Source organism: Chinchilla lanigera, unplaced genomic scaffold (genome assembly GCF_000276665.1).
Source record: "Chinchilla lanigera isolate Chin_1 unplaced genomic scaffold, ChiLan1.0 scaffold00112, whole genome shotgun sequence".
NCBI classification, from domain to species: Eukaryota; Metazoa; Chordata; class Mammalia; order Rodentia; family Chinchillidae; genus Chinchilla; species Chinchilla lanigera.
The window spans coordinates 3,557,277-3,578,556 of NW_004955513.1; the positions used below are offsets into that span (position 1 = coordinate 3,557,277).

At 61.2% G+C, this 21,280-nt stretch overlaps 1 protein-coding gene across 2 annotated transcripts in view; it reads left to right on the forward strand.

Annotated features, from left to right (window-relative positions):
- Col5a1 (collagen, type V, alpha 1) overlaps window positions 1–21,280 on the forward strand; it is a gene marked incomplete at its 5' end in the record, with an annotated part of 126,994 nt that overhangs the window by 23,665 nt on the left and 82,049 nt on the right. For both annotated transcript variants that reach the window (XM_005408644.2, XM_013506703.1), the window contains 3 exon segments: window positions 4,789–4,956; window positions 9,846–10,059; window positions 10,963–11,125. In XM_005408644.2, the coding sequence (XP_005408701.2) occupies window positions 4,789–4,956; window positions 9,846–10,059; window positions 10,963–11,125 (545 nt within the window).

Genomic DNA, 21,280 nt, shown 5'->3' on the forward strand with positions numbered 1-21,280 from the left:
ATCATCCATCATCCTGGCCTCGGCAGAGTGGGTTTGCAGCCCGGCTGCCATCAGTGGCCTGAGGGTGTTCACCCTGCAGTGAGGGACAGATGCCCCACTTCCTGCTGGGCCGTGGACCATCCCTGACCACAGCCCGAGTGATGCACAGGACCGTCACCCTCTGGGGCAGCAGAGTGAACGTGGCAGCTGCTGGGAAGGGGGCTGGTGGCCCTGGCGGGGGGAGCAGGGACAGGGCTGCTGTTTGGAGCCTCCCGCCTGCATGTCAGCCATAAACGGACACCGAGACATCCCTGTGACCTGTGATTTTAGCCTGCAGCCCAGCCCTAGTCCTGTGCCTACACCCTGCACTGTGGGGCAGATGGGACCCTGCGTGCATGGTGTTCCCCTGGTCAGACCCAGGCTGAGGTCCGCAAGCTGGCACTGTGCCTGTGGCCCTGCTCCAGAGAGGCCCGAGCTTGCTGTGTGTCCCTGGCACAGAGACAGCTTTGCCAGGGCCATGTGGGACCTGGGAGCAAGGTCAAGTCAAGGTCAGGGTCAAGCCCCTGGGAGCACAGGTCTGTGAGCCGAGACCTCTGTGTGTGTCCAGGCTCTGGGATGGAGGGGCAGTGACCAGCAGCTGTCTCCGTGGAAGTCTGGCCCTGGCAAGGGCTTAAACACGTATCACTTATTTAGAAAGCGCTGGGGGCTGAACTGTAGCAGGAGACCTGGTGCCACCACAGGGAGCGAGATTTGGCTGTCATGTGTAAGAGCCATGCTCATTCACTCAGTCATTCAGCAAACACTGAGGCTGGCTAGCTCCGCCTCTGCCTCTGCTCCTGCTGCTTTGCCCTTCCTCCCGTCTCTCCAGTGGCCCCAGCCCTGGCTGATGAGGGAGGGCGTGCAGCACCCACGTGCACACCTCCACAGTGCCTCAGTGCTCAAGCCCTTCCCGGGTGCAAGGCACTCACTCCCCTTGGGCGCCCTCTGCTTCTGTCCCCGGGACAGTGGCTGTATGCAGCGGGACGGCTGACAGAGGCCCAGTGCTCGGGCCCAGCAGCCCGCCTGGCCAGTCCCGGGGAGGGAAGTAGGACTGCGCTGGCCCAAGCAGCCCCCGGCTGTGTCACAGCCTCTGCGGCGTCAGGCTTTAGGCGGAGCCAGCGGGTTCCAGGGTGACGCTCAGCTCAGTCACACCGCCGGCGTTGGCTCTGGGAAGGCAGGGCAGCGCCACCCGGGCTGCGGAAGGGCTGTCCTGTGTGGGGAGCGGCCGCCCACGTTCCTGCCCCTTCGCGTGCTCATTGGTTGCTTCCTCCATGCACCTGTCCGTTTATCCGTCTGTCCATCTGCCCCCCGTCCTCTTCCTGAGGCCTTGGTGCACCCGCACCCCGGTTCCCGCCTTGTCTCCAGGGCCTTCCCGCTGTCTCCTGTGGTGCTTGGCCAGAGTCCTCGGCCGGCCGCCCCTCTGTCAGCGCTCACCTCACCTGTCCGTCCCTTTGCTGGTCTGGGACAAGCAGCTGGCCGCCTCCGTCGTGAACGTGGGCCCAAGGGCCCCAAGACTGGCACTCGCACGGCCAGGGGAGGCCTGTGGGAAGTGCACCCACGGCCCTGGCTCTGGCCTGCAGGACTCCTGACTCTTGGAGCCGGTGTGTGCGAGCCTGGGGTGGGCACTGAGCCGGCGTGGACAGGAGCTGGCGGCTCCAGGCGAGGGGCTGGGACGTGGTGAATCAGGTGCCCACCCTGTCCCTGAACGGCTGGGGTCGTGGGGTCAGGAGCTCCCCTCCGCGTGATGTTCCAGGCCAGAGCGAGGCTGCCACCCGGACAGCAAGATACTGCCACGCCCCGAGGCCCGTCCCTGGGCCCTGGCGCCCAGGTCCTGACTCTGCAGCTCCCCTGGCCAAGCTGACAGAGGCCCCCTGCCGTGCTCTGCGCCCAGGACAGACTGATGGGTAGAACCCAGTATGCACCCGGAGAAGCCTCACTGCAAAGGCCTCTGGGAGATGTGGTTTTTAGCTCCCCACACACAGCAGGAAGGTGAGGGGAGGCTGGGTTGCGGTGCGGGGTGGGCTCCCCAGGTGAGAGACCCATGAGACAGAGTGAAAAGTCACGAAGCCTCCACAGGCCTACGGGCACAGACCGTGGCTCTTACCTTGAAGAGTGGCCACACTGGCGGCCGTGTGCACAGCAACGCCCATCTCCCCTCACCGAGGCCCTGGGATGCTGCAGGGGCACCAGGGACCCACCTCTGCCCTTGGGGAGGGGTAAAGGTGGGGAGCCGCCCTGTTGAGCTTTGGAGGCTCGGGACTGTGCCCCCAGCTCCTGCTGGCACCTGTGGTTTCTGTGCCTGGCCTTGGCCTGCCCAGATCTTCTGCCAGTTGAGGTGACGCTGGCTTCTCACCCTCAGAATCCCACCCCCACCGCGCTGCAGCACGGGGCCTGCAGTGGGCTGGGGACTCCGAGCGCGGCCTGTGCCACTCAGCTCCGCCCCACAGCTTGCCCAGGACCTAGCGCCCGCGGCGCCCTGGCACAGAAGCCCTGCCGCAGGCGGTGGCACAGGGCCGGCGTGGCACAGGGCCGGCGTGGCAGCCCTTTGAACTTGCTGCAGCCTCGGCCTGCGGACCTGAGCTGAGGACCGCTGGAAAACAGCTCCGCGCCGGCCTCGATGGGGAAAACAGCTTGCGCCGAGGCCTGGGAAGAGCATCAGGGCTCGCTGTGAGGTGAGGCCAGGAAACCCCGCCGATCCCCGGTCCCTTCCTCAGCCTGCTGCCAACCTTGAAACCCGGTCTGCAAGATGAGTCTGGGCACGGTGTCATCCAGGCAGGTGCGCCCGCGGCTGGCACGCTGTCCCTTCCCACGGCCCTGTCCAGGCCTGGGGCTGGGCCACGCGGCCTCGCCAGGTACCCACGCTCCTGGTCACTTCCGATGTGTAGTGGGGACAGCGAGGGCTCTGTCGCTGATCTGGAGGTGGCGGAGGGACGCGGGGCATCCCCATGGGCCACACCACGTGGGTCTCTACCCTGAGTGGGGCCAAGGGCCACTCAGGAAAATCACAGAGGCCACTGAGGGGTGATTCTGAATGGAGAAGCCTGGCGAGGACTGGGAGTGCCGGCTGCCTCTGGCGCCCCCTGCTGCCTGTAGGCAGCCCTGCAGAAATAGAAATCTGCAGCCCCGTGGCCGTGGGTGCAGCCAGGCCAGGCTGTACAGACGACATTCCTGGGCCAGGCTCTCGGGACTCCAGGGTCTGCACAGTGTGGACCTGGGCATTGTCTCCAGGTGGAGAGGAGCGGCTCCACGTCCCTCCTTGTCTCCCCCTGAAGCCTCCGCCAGCCTGGACCAGACTGCTGTCTTTCTCTCGCCCCCAGCTGGGTGCCTGCGTCTCCAGGTGTCCTGTGCACCTGCGCAGTCCTGCACTGGACGCCAGGCCTGCTGTCTGCATCTCCCAGGCCGCCACCCTCCCGGGAGACTGGGTCCCCTGCTGTCTGGTTCTCTGAGGGCTTCCTGGCTGCACAGGCTGTGTGGCTGTCTTGGGTCTCAGGTGCTACAGCTGGGTGCTGCAGGATCCTCCGAGCCAGCCGCCCTCCCCTCCCTCCCGATTGCCAAAGCCCCTGAAAAGGGTTTTGCTCTTTCAAGAGTCCTAGGGGAGGGAGGTCTGGTGTCGCTGAGCGGATCACATAGGAGGGACTGGGATCCAAGGGGCAGCCTGCCTGGGTGAGGGGGGGCACCAGGGATGGCAGTGTTTCACTAGCACATTTTGGGTGGGGTCCCCAGGGGCTGAAGCATAAGGAGGAATGTACTGGCTGGGGTAGATGTGCCCCTCCAGGCACAGCTAGATACGGGCGCCCAGGCAGCTGGCAGGAGTCAGTCTTTCTGTTCTCCCCACCCGAGACGGCCCCGCCCCTGCAGCTCACGCACATCCCATGTGTGGAGCCAGCCAGGTGGTGGTCCCTCCTTCCCAGGAGAGGGCCCAGGGTGGAGCCCCCAGTCAGCCTGTCCATCTGAGGCAGGGTTTCCACCCAGATTGGTCCCTGGAGGGGGCGGGGTGGGTGGATATGGGGGTGGGGTCCTGGGACCCCAGGGTGGTACCCCAGGTGCCCACTTGTTTTGTCTCTGGGGCAGCAAGCTGGGGCTCATTTTCCTTCCTGGGATGATCGGCATGCAGAAAGCTGAATCCCGCTGGGACGCGCATTGTGTGTGTGTGGGTGTGCTGCCCAGGCCATTGCGCGGGAGGGACAGCCAGCCCTTGAGGGGACACCGTGGCTGCAGGGGTCGGATGGTCGCTGCCTCCCCAGCCCTCAGCCTTGCTGCTCTCTGCTCCAGCAGGCCCTGTGGGGTGAAGGTCAAGGCCCTCCAGAGGGACGTGGGGACCTCAGGAGGGGTGCAGGGCTCTCCCCAGGGATGCAGGGACCCGTTTCCCTCTTGTCAGGCACCAAGACCTCTGGGGCAGCTGGACTGGCTGTGTGCCAGGAACTCTCTTGAGAAGTGACCTTTTATGGGCAGCAAGGGGACAATACATGCGAGGGCAGTGGAGACTGGGGAGGCGCAAAAGCACTGGGCCTGAAGGGCAGTTTCCTGGGCTTCGACTATGCCCCCTCACTGGGCAGGGCCATGACGCTGGTCTGACTGCAGCGGGACTTTCGCGGCCTCCCGGGGAATCTTTGGGGCACCAGCAGTCTCCCTGGCATGTGGCTGCTTGCAGGACCCAGGTGGCAATGCCTGTGTGGCCCTGCCACCTGGCCCCGAGCTGGCCCCGTCCTGACCTCCTCGCCACCCCCATTCTGCCTCCCTCTCGCAGCTGACCCAGCCCTGTCGTTGCAGCTCAGCCAGCAGATCTCCTGAAGGTCCTGGACTTCCACACCTTGCCGGATGGAATAACGAAGACCACCGGGTTCTGTGCGACGCGACGATCCTCCAAGGGCCCGGATGTCGCCTACCGCGTCACCAAAGACGCGCAGCTTAGCGCACCCACCAAGCAGCTGTACCCTGGTAAGGGACCCGCGGCTCTGCTCTCAGGGGTGGCTTCGGCGGACTGTGGCGTGCAGCCAGGGGTAGCGCGCAGTTTCCCTGGGAGTCCTTCTCCCGAGCCCAGTTTGATTTCATCACGATGCCCAGCTCTGAGCAGCCCTCACCATCCACACCAGAGGTGCATGGGGCCGAGGCTTCCCGAGCAGGTGTGTGGCAGCTGCAGACAGGCCGTGAGATGGATGGTCCCCGGGGACCAGGTCAAGAGACAGCTCGGGGTCTCGGGGAAGGAAGTGCTTGCAGACAGCGGCTTAATTGGGGGCAGTGACATTAAGAGATACATGAATCAAACAACACAGCTCACAGCGAGCCAGCACAAGGCTTTTAATGAGGATCCATTGCCAAGCACCAGGTCTCTGCTTTTAATGATGTTACCTGTCCGATAGCTGCAAGATTCGGCTCCCAGTTGCCCCTGTCCCTGGCCAGGGGATGAGGCGTGTTGTCATCCCGGCCAACCCAGAGTGAGTAAGCCTTCTGGGCTTATCTGCATAGGAGGAATGGGCTGGTAATGGATACTCCTGCAGCCTTGGGGAGGTGAGCTCTTCTTTCTTTTAGATAAGAGAGACCAAGGAGGCAGAGCGTGGGCAGACTGGCACCTTGGGAGCTATCTCGTAATTATTAGAAAACCTGGCTCCATCTTGGTGACCTGGAAGTGACCCTGACAGTTGTACCAGAATCAGGACCCTTTTAAGGAGCTTCGGAGTCCCTAGGAGCCACCTGGCCCGCTGCTCCCCTGAAGGGTGTTCTTCTTGGCCGTGTGGTTCCAGGGGGCCCCAGGCATCTGGGTTTGTTCCCCTAGCCACAACCATGTAGGAGAGAAAGGTGTGCACATGGCACATGGGTTTATTCACAACTTGGGCAGACTGGGGAGGGCCACAAGTCGGCCCCTGCGTGTGGGACACACAGAACACCTCAGTTTCTGAGGGTCCACCAAAGCCGGGAAACAGTACCCACGCGTGGATTTAGCCCCACACTAGAAGCCTTAAGTCCTCTATGGCCACGGGCCTGGGGCAACTTGGAGAAGCAGCCTATCTCTATAGGAAAGTAATCGTCAACTTCAAAGTCAGTTTACCCTTTCTGTGGCCACCGCTTTGTCTCTTTGGCCTTTTCCTCTTGGGGCGGCGCCCCCCAACGTTCCCCAGCCTGTCTTCGGTCCACCCTCCTGACTTGTGAGCATGTCTCTGACAGAGTGTCTGGGGTGTCATTTTGGATGGGCGTCATTTGGATGTCATCCAGCAATGCTGACGAGGCAGCTAGCTGGGACCCTGGCAGCAGGGGTGTCTGAGGGCCGGCCCTTGGGTACAGAGCTGCCCTGGGTCATAGATGCCCAGCCTGGACAAGGTCAAAGTCATCTGTAAGGGTGGATGTCCCGTCAGGGTGCCCGTGGTGCCCGATTGTGACTTCTGTTATGAGAAGGACAGGGGTTTCACCTCCCCGTGCGTCAGGGTAGCACCACACCTTTGGGGTCAGGGAAGACGTCTTCCGGCAGCCCCCCCTCCAATACTCACTGCCGCGCTGTGCGGAATTGCGTGCTGTCTGCCCTGTGACCCCAGGTTTAGAATTCCTTCCAGGGAGCCTGCGTGGCCAGGGCAGCAGGAAAGGCCCGAGGGGACTGGGTTCCGGGGTCATGCCGACCCAAGCCGTGGGTGACCTTGGCCCACGGGAGCTGGATTCACCATGCAAATAAGGGCTCCACCTTCGGAGATGATCTTCAGCCAGGATCTGGCAGTATATTTAGTCTTTTCTTCACCTAGTTCGAGGGCATTGGTACAAGAAGTGTACTGGAATTTGTACTGCAGCAGGAAATAGCCCCAGATCCCAGGGACGCATGCTAAATGACTGGAAAGCTAGGAGGAATCCCTGGACAGCACGATCGGGAGTTTTTTAGCGGTGTTTACTTAATGCCATCAGTTGAGGGACTTGACTGGATGTCCCAGAGTCTCCTTGGAGCAGGCCCGTGTGGGTGACCGCCCTTCCCTGGCAGGAGCCGACTTCCAGATACGTCGGGAGGGATTTCTATGGCGTCCCCTCACAGGTCCAGAGTGTGCAGTGCCCGGAGCACAGTGTCTGCTGGGTAGCCGCGCAGGGAGGGCTGGGATGGCCCATGATGACCTGGTCTCCCATGAACACATGTCTGTGGGTGTCTTTGAGCCAAGGGGAGGCCATGCAGCTGGCGGCTCCATCACAAGATAGGGAGGTCCCCATAACACCCCAGTCCTGTGGGCCGCCCCACTGTCCCTTCGGTAGGGCCTGCAGGGCTGGGGCCTGCTGGCTGAAATCGGAGACCAAGGATCCGAGTAGTCACATGGGATTGCTTCAGCAAGGACCTCAGTTTGGTGACAGTTGAGCCTCCAGAGGCCAGCTGAAAGGCCACCCAAGTCCGGACTGCTTCCAAAGTGGCCACACACCCTGAACAAATTCTCTTGCCTTCATTTCCTGGGGCAGGGGCTGCATCCGTTCCTTCCTGTGTCCCCAGAGCCCGGCACACGGTCAGGGACCGATTGCTCCTTATCGATGGCATGATCAAATCAAGCGGTCAGTCTGCATAGTCTGCGGCTCAGCACGACTCAGTCCCACGGCAGAGGCATTTATGAGGCTCCCGCTGTATTCCTCGTAGGCCGTAGTCCCTTGGGCCGGAGCTCCGGAGGGAAGGAAAGGCCCGAGGATGGGACTGGCCCAGTGCCAAGCCTGCCCCGTAGCGGTGACTTTCGCAGGAGGAGTGACATATGGACTGTCGGGCAGGGACTCACCCCCCTCAGCTGCCCGCCAGCCCGGAGCGTGCCAGCGGCCCGGCTCGTGTCGTGACGAGCGTGGACATCTTAAAGTGACCATAAATCCGTTGTTACTTTGCCAGGGGAGAAATGTATGTTAAACATGATTTATCTTTTCAGGTTTTATCTGAGCTGAGAAAATTTGTTACCATAGAGATTTCATAAATTGAGAAACAGCATTTTAATGAGCTGGGAGGGACGAGGGTTCACGGTCCCGGGCCGTGTATCATGCCGGAGAAAGCCCACGCTGTCTTCTCCGCGCTGTTCTTTATTTCAGGCAGCGCAGTTGTCAGGGGCGCAGAGTGCCGGGCTGGGGACAGAGGCAGGGAACCCTGGAAGAGGACAGTGAGATCGTAACTGCAGTCTGTCCCAGGCGAGGACAGGGACCTCTGGGCTGCTCGGGCCACACACAGTTCCAGTGCCTTGCTGCCTGCCCCGTCCCAGGGAAAGGGCCACCAGGACCCTGCCGCTGGCCCGGCCAGCTGGGGTCTTCACCAGCATGCGCGGCAGGCCACCGCTGTGCGTGCCAGCTGAGACTCTGATGTCTTGTCCCCTCTCGGACCCCACACCCTGAGGGGGTGGGTCAAGCCTGTGACGGGGGCAGAGGGGGCCTTCCCTGCTCTCCTGTAAGGCAACTTCCTGCCAGAAGTAAGCGCAGCTGGAACCGGTTCCTCTTTGGGACCTGCCTGCCACTGACCACCATCAGCTGTTAGGAGCCGCCCTAGCTTTGCAATGGGTCCCTGGGGGGAGGTGGTCACAGTGCTGACCTTCCCCGGAAGCCCCCCTAACAAAGGACCTGAGACCCCACAGCAGAGGGTAGGATTTTCCCACTTCCTCCTGCTGCTTTTGAGGCCGGGCCAGTTTTACTGCTGGGAGCAGTGCAGCTCTGCATGGGATCCCTCTGCGTGTCCTGCAGTGGAAGCAGAGACTGCAGCAGACAAGTGTCCTGTCCACCCCAGGTCAGTCACTTGGCCCTTCGAAGCTGTGGCTTTTGCTATCCCAGCACGGGAGCTGCAACACTTGAAGCTGTCAGCAGAGGGCACTCGCGGATAACGTTCCTTGAAGCTGCTGCCAGCCCCAGCTCTGCCACCCAGCAGCAGCTGTTGTCGGGGCCTTCCAGGACATCTGGTTGACCTTGTTCCAGTTCTAAAGAATGGGTGGGGGCTGGGAGTCGCCTCTCCTCTAAGCCCGTCCGGCCGGCTTGCAGCCCTCTGCGGCGCTGAGATGGGGGCTGGGGTGGCCCCAGCAGCGGGCCCATCCCTTGCCTTCAGCCTGGGGGCTGTGTTGACATCCGCGTCTCAGCCTACTGCTTGGGCTGGGCGTTTCTGGCTGACTCGGCAGGACATCGATTAGCTGCACGGTCTACCAGCTCCTGGCCTCACAGCAGAGCTGCAGACCGCTCCCCGTGAAAGCATGGCTGACTTGCCCCCCAGGATCGATATCAAGGAGGAGGCCCAGGTGCCCGTCATGCCCGGGGCTGAGGGCAGCACGTGGGGTGGACGTGGGCCCTCGCAGGGCCAGCCTGGCTCTGGCTTTCGATGACCTTAGATCATTTCTGGCTGGGGTTATAAAGGACAATCCCTTCTGGCCACCTATGGGAGAGTCATTTTTCTTAAAATTTTAAATTTGGATTAAGCCTTTTGATTTTTTTTTTTAACTTTTGTTTTGTGTATTAACCAGGAAATTTCAGAAAGTGCAGTGCTAGCTGTGGCCCCGGCCTACGCGCCCCCCCTTCTCCACCCCTACAGTGATGTTGGAGTCAGTACCACCCTCAACCTTAGACACGATTGCAGCTACCGAGATGCATAGGAAGTGGCCTCTGCCCCGGGGGAGGTGGTGCTCTCAGAGGCTCTAGCAGGGCTTATATGCAGGTGCGGGAACAGAGAGGACCAGTTTGCTTTCATGAGGGGCTTGTACTTGAACCAAGGGGCAAGAGGACGGGCTTGCAATGCGGTGGCAGAAAACGGCTGCGGGACCGGTGTGATCAGAGGGCAGATGTGCGGCAGCTGGATGGCTGTGCACACGCATCAGAGGTCCCAGCTGGTTGGTCTGCAGCCTTCTCACCTCGGTCTCCTGTTCCAGCATCTGCGTTTCCCGAGGACTTCTCCATCCTGACCACTGTGAAAGCCAAGAAAGGCAGCCAGGCCTTCCTGGTTTCCATCTACAACGAGCAGGGCATCCAGCAGATCGGGCTGGAGATGGGCCGCTCGCCGGTCTTCCTCTACGAGGACCACACGGGGAAGCCTGGGCCCGAGCAGTACCCTCTCTTCAGGGGCATCAACCTGTCGGATGGCAAGTAAGTGGCATGTGGGTGACCCCGTCCCCCTCCTGTGGGGCAGGGGCAGCCTGGCTGGACCCGCTGGCAGAAGGGGTGTCGTGGCAGGGCACAAAGCACGCAGCACCTGTGGGAGGGACCACTAGGCTTAGAGACCTGAGGCCTGGGCTCCAGTCTTAGTTCTTCAATGGGGATTTCCTGTTCCTTCCCTGGCCTTCTTTTTTCCTTTACAAAATGCATCAAAACACCAAATGCTGCCTCCATGTCAGAGGGGACGCTGGAGATGTGTCGTTATCCCAGGAGGGCTTGTGGCATCCTTCCCGGGTGGTGGCACATCCCATGTGCCAGTGGGTGATTTAAAACAAAGGGAGCTGTCAGCAGAGCACTCCGTTGGGGCAGCCGTACATGCTGGAAGGTTTGAAAGTGGCCCCTTCCGTGGCCAACACGCCTGAGCCCTCGGGACAGGAGGTGATGCTGTGGTCTTCCTAAGACTTTCGTGTGTTGATTCTTCCATGCCCGGTGGCCTGCAGCTTGTCTCAGGGCTCAGATGCCACATGCCAGGCTGGGACCTACACGCTAATGTCACACTGCACCTCGGCCTCCCTCCCACTTCTGACGGCTCTGACAGTGGCCGGTGTCAGGCTGTTCTTGTCCCCGGCCCTGACGCTGCCTCGAGCATCCCGATGAGCTCACGGGGATCTGAAAACTGTCCGTGGAAAAGATGAGGCTTCTGAGGCTGTGGGGCCTGAGTAGCCCTCACAGTGGCCCACAGTGTGCTGGGACGAGCGTCCAAGCTGCGGTTCCAGACTTTGAGCTTCAGGAAAGGGGCTTCTTCCTTGGGGCTGAGGGCTCTGCCGGGAAGACCCCAAGCCGGGCTTCTGCAGCGCCAGGCCCCTGAGCCCCTGGGCATCCGTTCCTCTGCAGATGGCACAGAATTGCCCTCAGTGTCCACAAGAAGAATGTCACCTTGATCCTCGACTGCAAAAAGAAGACCACGAAGTTCCTCGACCGCAGTGACCACCCCATCGTGGACGTCAATGGCATCATCGTGTTCGGCACCCGGATCTTGGACGAGGAAGTCTTCGAGGTGAGCAGCAGTGCTGGTGATTCATGTCCCCTGCTCCAAACTGGATGTGGGGTCCACTCAACCCCGGAGCCATGCTGGGAACACGCCACCAGGCACGCCATGTGTACGTGCACGTCTGTGTTGGCAGGGATGGTGTCTGCCGGGGGACAGGGCAAGGTGAGGGCCCTGCAGTGGTGGACGTGAGAGAAGGTACATTTCCCAGCCCTCACTGTGGGAGGCCATCAACAGAATGCTGGCCATAGTAGGGGCCTGGTGATACTCTCAGCTCTGTTGGGTGTAGAGTTGATACTTAGCCTCAGCTTCTCCATCTGTAAAATGGGATTGTAGATGTGGCTGTGTCTTAGAGCTGAGGTTGAACATAAGGTACATCATGCTACCTCCCTTGTGGACAGCAGTGGAGAAATGGCAGCTGCACTTGTTCCGCTCAGTGCTAGTGGACAGCGAGGACTGAGTCCGGTGGTCCAGTGTGGACAGCTGGGAGTGACCAAGGCAGCTGTTTATGCAGGGAGGTGGTGTGTCGCTGGGTCCACTGGATGTGGCTGCCCTTCTGTGGATCAGGTTTCCGGGATGTGGCAGCCTGGATGTTCCGCAGGGTGGGCCAGGTGCTTGGGTCCTGCTGACAGTGCCTGATTGTAGGGTACAGAGACGCCTTGTGGGTGGGCACCGGCCAGACCTGTCCTCAGCCACATGGGCAGTGGCCTTGGGCTGTCCTGGGCAGCAGGTGTGGAGAGCTGGTTGGGGGATGTCGCAGACAGGTTAGTGCTGCTGGGGTGGGCAATGGGGACGGGCTGTCGGGCTCTCCCCGGCGAAGTGTGGGCCATGGCGATAGCCCGTGAGAGCTGCAGTCGTGCGCTTGGTGCTGCTTGGCGCCCGGACCGGGCTCTGCTGCCGCTGTACGTTTTCCTGTGGACCAGGGTCCTGACTCTGGGGCGGGCCAAGCCATCGGGTTTGAATGAATTTACCATGCAGTAGCCACAGTCTCCACTGTGCCAAAGTTTTCTCCATCTAGGTGGGGCTTTTTGTGCGCTCACAACGTGCTTTTTATTGTAAAGATCTAGGAAAAAGCTTTTCTTATTTTAAAAATAAAAGCCGGGCTCTAATACTAATCCTGTCTCCTTGATTTCCTAACTAAGCAGGAAGAGCCGTTTCCCTGAAGCACACGTATAGGGGGGCTGTGCTGCCGTCTGGAAGCACCGGAAGTCAGCAGCCTGGATGGGCTGTGAGTCCCAGCTCCCCCATTTCCCGGCTGCCACATTGTGGCTGAGTTCTCTAACCTGTCTGTGACTCAGTTTTCCCACTGATAAAATGGGGACGATCGTCATACCCACGTATGTGTGTGTGAGACACGTGCAGGGATTAATCCTTGCACATCTGTGTCCCACGCAAGTGTCCCCTGGTCCAGTGGTCCAGTGTGGACAGCTGGGAGTGACCAGGGCAGCTGTCTCAGCAGGGAGGTGGCGTGGCGCTGGGCCCGCTGGACGTGCTGTGTCGGTAAGAAATGAAAACTCTGGGTTATTTTCAGACAAGTAGACCTGAACTTGAGGGGCCTGGAGTCGCTGACCGGCTTGTTCTCGCCCGGCAGCCTGCACCAGCCAGCTCACGGCTGCAGAGCCCGTCTCTGTGGAGGAATGCGATCTGAGGGAGCGTGGCTGCCAGGAGCGAGGGATTTTTGTTGACCACAAGTTGTTAATGGTCTGAAGGCGGTGTTTTCCCAGCCTCAGGGTTTCCTGGCTGTTAGCTGTGCTCACGGCGGGAAATTGGACCTGTCTCCCTTAATGAAGAGCGGCAGAGTGCAGCGGTGCCGCCAGCGGCCCACGGGGCCCTTTCCCTTCCTTCTTCCTGAAGGCCGTAATGATAAGGTGGGAGAGCGGCCTCACCTGCGGCCGCCCTTCGTCTCCCCGCCAGTGCGGCTGAATTTCTGTGCCTTTTGAAGCGGAAGTCATTTAACTCTTTGCTTCCACAAGATTCCGAGTAATGGCACTGCCGGTTTTCACTGCCTGGCTTTTCTAGAAGGAGCCTGAGACCGAGAGGGCGGCCCTGTGGCAGTGCTTTCTCCAGGGCCGCATCCTTCCGCTGCAGGATGATTTCCACTCGTTAGAAGCCAGCATGTGCTGCGCCTCTGCGGGCTCTGAGGGAGCCGGGAGGAGCCGGCCCGCGCTTCACGCTCGGTGACGTTTGCAGGGTGTGGGCTGGGGGCTTCAGAGCTCTGGGGCTGCAGGGCTTTTCCTGGAGCGGCCCTGGCCACACAGAGGCCCCTTGTCCAGCCTGAAGTGCCTGTCGGGGAGAGAGCTGGCCACAGGGATTCTTGGGGCCAAGATGCATCCTTCCCGCGGTGAGGCGCCCTCGGCCTGGGTGTGTGGGCTGGGCAGGCCCAGCGTTCCCGGCCCCCTTGGCCTCCGGCCTGGGCCTGAGTTCAGCTCTGATGAGGCCGCCCTGCTGTCCAGGGGGTGGGGCGCCCAGTCCCCTGCAGAGCCCCCAGAGGAAGCCAAGTGCAGAGAGAGGCCAAGGCCCTTGATCCCATGGCTTTGGCCTGCCTAGTCCATCTTGCTGGCCAGAGAGGTTGAGCCCAGACCTTCATCTGTAAAATGGGCGTGATGGGCCGGCATGGGGGATTGTGGGGTGCGGAGTGAAGGCTGCGTACACTGTCAGTACCTTTGGGAGGTGTGACCAACCTCAGTGACCCGGCTCTGGTATCAGAGCTGGTGGCCCTTCTTTGCTGAGCTCACCTTGAGGGGAGGGGCCCTGCAGCCATGCTGCTGCCTGGGTCTGAGCCGAGGAGCCCCCAGGAGAGAAGTGGCTGGGGGTGACCTGTGCACATGCGCCCATGCCCGGCATCGCTGAGGTCCCCTGTGAGGCATGGGCTGCTGGGCTGCTGCCCTCGATTTGCGAACTCAGCCCCCGGCCTGGCCCTGGCCCGCCCTGGTCGGTGTGTTCTTGGGGTGCATGTCCAGCCTTGTCTCACCCGGGATGTGCCAGTGGGGATCCTAGGCCTCGCCCCAGTGCGTGGTGCTGGCGGGGCTCTGCCAGGAGGATGCAGCAAGAGGTCTTTGCACGGGGCTGGGTCAGAAGCCAGTGTGGTCTTGGAAGCACGGATGTGACAGCCGGGGGAGCTGTGGTGTCTGCGAGGGGAGAAGCTTGTTCCTAGTGGGCGGGGGCTGGCGGAGGAGGCCCCGACCCGCAGGCCCTGAGCTCCACCCGCTCACCAGCCTCTGCCTGGCCCCGGTCTCGGCCCTCTCTCCCCGCTTCCTCCCCACCTCCTCTCTTTTCTCTCTGTCTCCCCTCCTCCTCCTTTTCCTTTCTCATTCTTTCCCCCTCTCTCTCTCTTTCTGTACCCTTTGCACTGAGCTTCAACCCCAGCCCTTTATATCGTTATTATTTTTTAAATTTTGAGACAGGGTCTCACTAGGTTGCTGCATTGCTCAGGCAGAGCTTGAATGAGCAATCTTCCTGCCTCAGCCTCCCAGACTGCTGGGATCGCAGGTGTGCACCACGGTGCCTGGCTTTGTGATGCCTTCTTGCAGTTCAGGAAGCTGACACCAGGAGGGCTGAGTAGCTCGCTGGGGTCTCCTGGTGAGGTGATAGCAGAGTGGGACCTCTGAAGCCTGCCGTGCCCTCCCCCAGCCAGGATGGGACCATGGGGCTGCAGGCAGGATGCTGGACCACTACTGTCCCTTTGGTGCCCTGGCCTTGCCCGGGCCTCTGGCACTGTGCTCCTGTGGCCCTTCCTCCATAGGCCGAGGATGTCAGAGTCCCCAGACCCTTGGGTTCTGAAGACTGGAGCATCCAGGAAGAGGAGGAGCCAGCTGCCCGTGGTCCTGGGCTCCCAGAGTGACCCTGAGTTGCGTGATGGCTCAGGACTCACTGGGCTTGCCCTGTCCTGGACGTGGCTGGGCCGGACGAACAGGAGGCAGTGGGCTGCTGACCAGAGGGGTGGGCACGGGGAGTGGAGCAAGGCAGGGCAGCAGAAGGACCCTCCTTCTTAGGGAGCCGTGGAGGAGGATGAGGGAGGAGCGGAGGAGGATGAGGGAGGAGCGGAGGAGGACGAGGCCTGGGAGCAGCCGGCCTGGGAGCTCCGGGCTGGGAGCCAAATGTGCTTTTAAGCTGTCGCCTGTTTCAAAGGGCAGCGACACCAAACAGACTGAACTCAGCTCTCTGCGGGGCCTGCGTGTGGGGGCCGTGGCATCGGGGCCAAGCAGCCAGCAGTCCCTACCGGCTGTTGCACCTCGGTGCTCTGAGTGGCTGGGTGTTCGCCTGGTTCCTGAGCCCCCTCTCTGGGAGCCTGGCTTTTCCACCAATCCATCTTTCCTGGAATTCTGTTCTTGCAGGCAGGAGCAGGGCTGAGCTGGGCCTCCTTTCTGGGCGTGAGGTGCCGTCCTCCTGAGCATGCGTGGGGAATGGCATCTGGATCCCATGGCAGGGAAGCGGGGAAGACGCCCCAGGGTGGGGTCAGACCTGGCTCCGAGTCTGGCTCCGGTCTCCCAGGCTGGGGCCCCGCTGAGCCCTGGATCCTCCCAGTCCCTCGCCAGCTCCCGGGTGGTTCCCTGATGGCCTTGCTGTGCACGGGGCACTGCCTGGAGTGGCCAGCTCTGGGGGCTCATGGCCTGCTGGGCTTAAGCAGGGATGGGCAAGGAACCGGGCCGCCAGGGAGCCCTGGGAGAGTGGATCCCTGTTCCAGAGACAGCAGGGCCATCACAGCAGGCGGGAGGGCCGGGGCCAGGGAACCGCAGCACCTCCAGCAGGAGTTGGGTATCTCGGGTGCGTGTTGGAGGAGCACCCCCTTTGGATGGGTGCTGAGTGTCCCTCTGCTCTGCCTTTATCGTCCTCCCCATCCTCTTGTGACCTGCATGTCCGCTGAGAGAACTACGGGAGGCCCCAGGCTGCCCTCCTAGGACAGAGGCCGAGCGGCTGTGCGGGCGGGGCCGGCGCTGAGCGGGTGTGAGGCAGCTGTGGCGCCTGCTGTGTCTCTCTCTGTGCTCCGTCCCCACTGGTTGGCGGTGTGCTGGGCAAGGCGTCCTTCCGCGGAGCCTGGCTGGGGCAGCCTGTGCAAGCCCTTTCCAGGTGCTGCCCTAGTCGCTGCTCCTGCCGGGAAACACGGCTGCGATGGCCGCAGCACAGCCCTGGCCACCGGACAAGGACACCTGCAGGTCCTCAGGCTCCTCCTTTTCCTTTTCCTTTCTCATTCTCTTTCTGGTGCTGGGACCTCAGGGTCCCAGAGCTTTGCTCTGCAGGTTACCTCTTCCCCCAGCGCCCGGGCTGGGGGCCTGTGCCAGGGATGGAGGAGCTGCTGGGGGAGGTGGCGCTGGTGGGATCAGTGAGGGCCACGCCGGTGGTGGTGAAAGGGTTGTGGTGGCCATGCCGTGGCTGCTGGTGGCCGTGATGACAGTTGATGTGGTGGAGTGGTGGTGATGTCATGACGCTTTTGGTGATGGTGGATGATGTGCTGGTGGTGGTAGAGCTGATGCTGCTGTCGCCACCTGCACCCAGCACATTTGTGAGCAGATTCACCTTGGACGTTCTGGGCCGGTGGCCACAGTGGGTGAGCCTCAGGCTGAGGTGGTGTGTGGACGCAGGCACCCTCGAGGGATCCTGAGGGCAGACAGCGGGGTGATGTTTCTAGGCATCTGGGGCCACCTCCTTAACGCACTCTGGGACCGCAGAACTCGCTCTGTCTCCGTAGGTGCCCTGAAAATCCCGGAACAATGTATCTGGGCCCCTCTGGCTTTGAGCGCTTTGGTTTTTCATTGTGTGTGACTGACTCCTGGATGACAGTGTCAGAGCAAGATCTGGAATGTGACTTGTTTGGGCTCTGAGAGCTGGGATAGGGGAATCTGGTGGCCTGATGCGCGTGATGCCCCCAGGACGCTGAGGAAGTGGTCCCTGAGAAGGAAGGGCCCAGCCCTGCGTTAAAGCTTGCTGGGCTCGCAGGGTGGGCAGCACTTGCTCAGTGAGGAAGGGTGAGCCCTGTCCCCGCGCGTCCCATTGCTGTGCTGTGGCCGGGGCATGCGCTTGGGCTCTAGCGCCTGTTTCCCAAGGCCCCAGCTGGATGCCAGCCTCCAGGCAGCCTCTGGGGCGGCGCTGCTTCCCTCTCGCTGCTCCAACAGCCAGTGTGGCTTGATGTGGCGTGGGAGTGCACTTGAGGTCGCCCGCCTGCCTGGAGCACAGTTCGGCTGCACCGTGGCGCTGTCCCTAGTCCTGCCTTCCCCTGCCTGTGAGGAGCTGGGAGACACAGGTGCCTGGGACCCGGTGGGCACCGTGACTCGAGCCGGCTGCTCTTGGCAAGGTGGTGGGAGGGCGTTGCCCCCCAAAGGTGCTGGGGCGGTGGGTGCCAGGCCCTGCCAGCACTGCGCATTGCCTCTTGGTTTGGCCGAGGAGCAGCGTGCTTGCTGACGGCCTCTCCTGCAGCCTCGAGCAAGAAGGGCCCGTCTCCTTGCTTTGTTTCTCTCCATGTGTGAGCTTGTAGTGTTCTGGCTAAAATTAGACAGCAAAATCCGCAAGACAAGCAAAGTGCTCAGCCAGGAGCCCGCGGAGCCTGTTTGGGTTGGATGTGGAGAGCCGGGTGCAGGCCGCTGTGGTCCTGGTGGGAGTGGGGTGGAAGGGAGCGGGCAGCATCGAAGGGCTCAGGAGGAAATGCCGAGGGCCATGTGATCTGAGGAGCTTCTCCTGGCTGCTCCCTCCTGTGGCGAGCTCTGCGTCCTGCCCGCACGGCCCCTGGGGTTGCAAACCCTCCAACAAAAACTTTGCAGTTTCCCCAGATGAAATCTCATTATCGGCAGAGCAGAACGGACTTGCTCAGCAAATGCTGCCGGCTGGGCGAGCCAAGGACAACAGCCCCCGCCGTGTCCTGAGCAGCGGAGGGGCAGCGGAGGGTTGCCTGGCCTGTGCCCCGCGGGAGGTGGCCCACTCTCCGCCTGTCTGTGCGGTGGAGTGGAGCGGCCGTGTGAGCAGGGGGCGTGGGTGGAGGCTTCTTGGGGCTCCGTGGGGGGTTTTGACCTGGCAGGGGGCAGAAAGCAGGTGTTCAAAGGGGAAGGTGGTGGTCGGATGTCAGCGGGCACGTGGTGCTCCCACTGCTGGCACCTGCTCTCAGGGCAGTGGCCAGGCAGCCACGGTCCCTGCCGTGCAGCCCCTGGGCCTGGGCCTGGGCCTGGACCTGGCCTCGGTGCGAGGGTTGAAGCGGGTGGTGAGTGGACTCAGTCCTGCAGCTGAGGCGGGGAACAGGAGCAGGCCAAGCTGACCAGGGGCCTGCCGGTGACTGGGCCTGATGCCATGTCCTGCGGTGGAGGGACGTGCACTTGGCACCATTGGCGGGAACTCCAAGGCAGGCAGCTCTGGGGGGCACTGTGGGGCCTACGGGCAGCACTCCTGTGCCACACGGCCTGGCAGCGAGCCGGCCTCTGTGAGCGGGGCGAGAGAGTGGTTTGCGGCTCCTGCCCCTCCCAGGAGAGCTGTGGGGATGAGCTGGACGGGTGCTGAGGAAAGGGTGCTTTTGCCCAGGCCGGTCTGGGGCTGCAGTGGCTGCCTGTGGACCGCCAAGCCTCGCTGGACACACCTGGGGCAGACGGGCGCATGACAGCCTCTGGTGCGTGAGCGTAGAGCGTGGGCCAGAAAATGGGGTTCTGAAGAAGCACCTCAAGGACCCGAGGCTGCTGTGGAGGGAGGGGACCTCGTGCCCTGTGTAGGTCAGCAGTCTGCTCTGTGCTGGGGCCCACATGTGATACACACATACACAGACGTGCACACGACACAGTGCTCACACACCATGACAGACATACACATGCATGTACACACCATGCATAGGCACAGATGCAGGCACAGATGCAAGCCCATGCAATACCACACCAGACACATACATTCACATGTACACGTGTACACATGCACACGCATGGGCACACCCCCCCACACATGGACACACATGACACATACACAAATGCATGCACTGCACCAGGCGTATAGCTGAATACACACACATGTACAAATGAGCACACCCACTTGCATGCATACACCCCACGCAGGACATGGCATCAGGCCCGGTCACCGGCAGGCCCATGCACGTGGGCCCCACGTGCATGCAGAAATGCGATACACGTGCATGCGCACCAGCCAATGTGCACACACTCATACGTGCATATATGAGCATGCACTCTCGCATGTACAGTGTGCCTACACAGCACGCACACAGCACATTAGACATGCATATGCATGCACACACATGTGCACACGCCACACACACATGTACACACACCAGGCAACACCAGACCCTACGGCTTGACCTGTGAGTTTGGGGAATGTGTGGCCCTGCAAGAGGGAGGGCTGGAGAAACAGCAGGAAGTAGAGCTAGGCGTGGTGGTGCCCATCTGTCGTCCCAGTACTCTGGGAGGCTGAGGCAGGAGGATCACAAGTTTGAGCCCGGGTAACTCAGTAGTTTAGAGAGACTGGCTCAAAATGCAAATAAAGTAAGCCAGGGTGTGGGTGGGGGGCAGCGAGTGGTGAGACGCGTGCATCGGAATCTCCTTGGGTTGGGGGTGAGGGCAGGGCTTGGCCTTTGCTTGGCGTGGAGGTGGGTGAATGCAGCTGTCGAATTCAGCCTCTGAGGATTTGGAGTTCCTGTCTGCCCTGGCCAGGCCCGCCCTGTGGCGGGGGCAGTTTTGTCAGTGATGCGAGCTGATGTTGGGAGCTGCAGCTCCCTGAGTCTGAGGGGTAGGCACCTTGGTAACCAGGAGGCCCTGCCCGGCTCAGCCGCGTCCTGGTAGGAAAAGCATCGTTCTGTCTCATCTTCTTGTAGGCTGAGGAGGAATTTCCGTTCCACTATGTGGGAACAGCAGGGCAGTGATGAGCTTGCTGGCCATCAGGAGCACTGGACTCCTGTGCGTCAGGCCCTGGGCACTGCTCTGTGGCCCTGCCACTGGGCCAGGGTCCTCGTAGCTGAGCCCCTCTCATCTGTCCACCCGAGGTGACAGAGTCATGCAGGTAGACAGTATTGTGCCCTGTGTCTACCCATCTGTCTTAGTTACTTTTCTCATTGCTGAGACAAAATACCTGATACAAATAAAAGAGAAAAGGTTTACTGCACTCACAGTTTGTAGAGGTTTCATTTCATAGTCAGCTGGCTCTAAGGCAGGTGGCATGGCAGAGAGGCATTGCAGAGGAGAAGCAGTCCATGGCAGGGCAGGCAGGCAGCAGTGGCAGCAAGCAGTAGCCGTGAGGGAAGCAGTCCTTTCTGCCCCTTGTATTCCATCCATGTTACCCATTTTAGTGTGGGTAGTATTCACGCCCAGGGTGGGGTGCCCTCAATCCCAGTATCACATACTTAATCCCAGCATCACACACCTTAGATCCAGCTACCTCTAAAAAATCCCACCTATGACCACGTGAGGTTTTGGGGGGACACCTAAATACAAACCCATAACAGCATCCATCTATCCATCCATCCATCCATCCATCCATCCATCCATCCATCCATCCATCCCAGTTATCCTTCTGTTCACCCATTCATCCATCCACCTATCCACCCACCCGTCCATTCACCCACTGTTCATGCATCCAACCATGACCTAGAACTTGGTAGTGTCCACATCTCACACCACATAGTTGTAGCCTGTCCTCCTCATGAGACCCTACCTTCCCAGAACAGAAATTCACTGGACTTCCCTGATGGCCCTGCCCCGGGGCCCCACTGCCCTTTTCTGGCAGATACCTGGGGCTGCCCCAGGTCCTGCATCCTGGGCCCTGCTGTGTTCTGACAGAAAGCATGTTCTATTCCTGAAGAACAGGGCCCCTGACACAGCCAGAGAATACAGTCCCCGGAAGCTCGAGTCAGAGGAGCTGGGGACCCTGCCAGAGGTTTTGTTCCGCATACATGGCCCTCAAAATGGGCTTGAAAAGCTCAAATAATGAGCAGGAAGCCCAGCACGCTCCCCGTGCAGGCCTGATTTTGCCCAGACAGGTGCAGAGTGGAGAACTCGTTTCTTCCCTCCCTCCCGTCCTTTTTCAGTACTGGGGTTGAAACCAAGCGCGTGCTGCCACTGAGCTACATCTCCCGCCCTTCGGACTCTTGCTTAGAGCCTGGCCTCGCTTTGTTGCCCAGGCTGGGCGCCAGCTTGCCTCAGCCTCCCGCCGTCCGGCCAGAGCTCCTGCCCTGCCCTCATCCGTGTCTCTTTT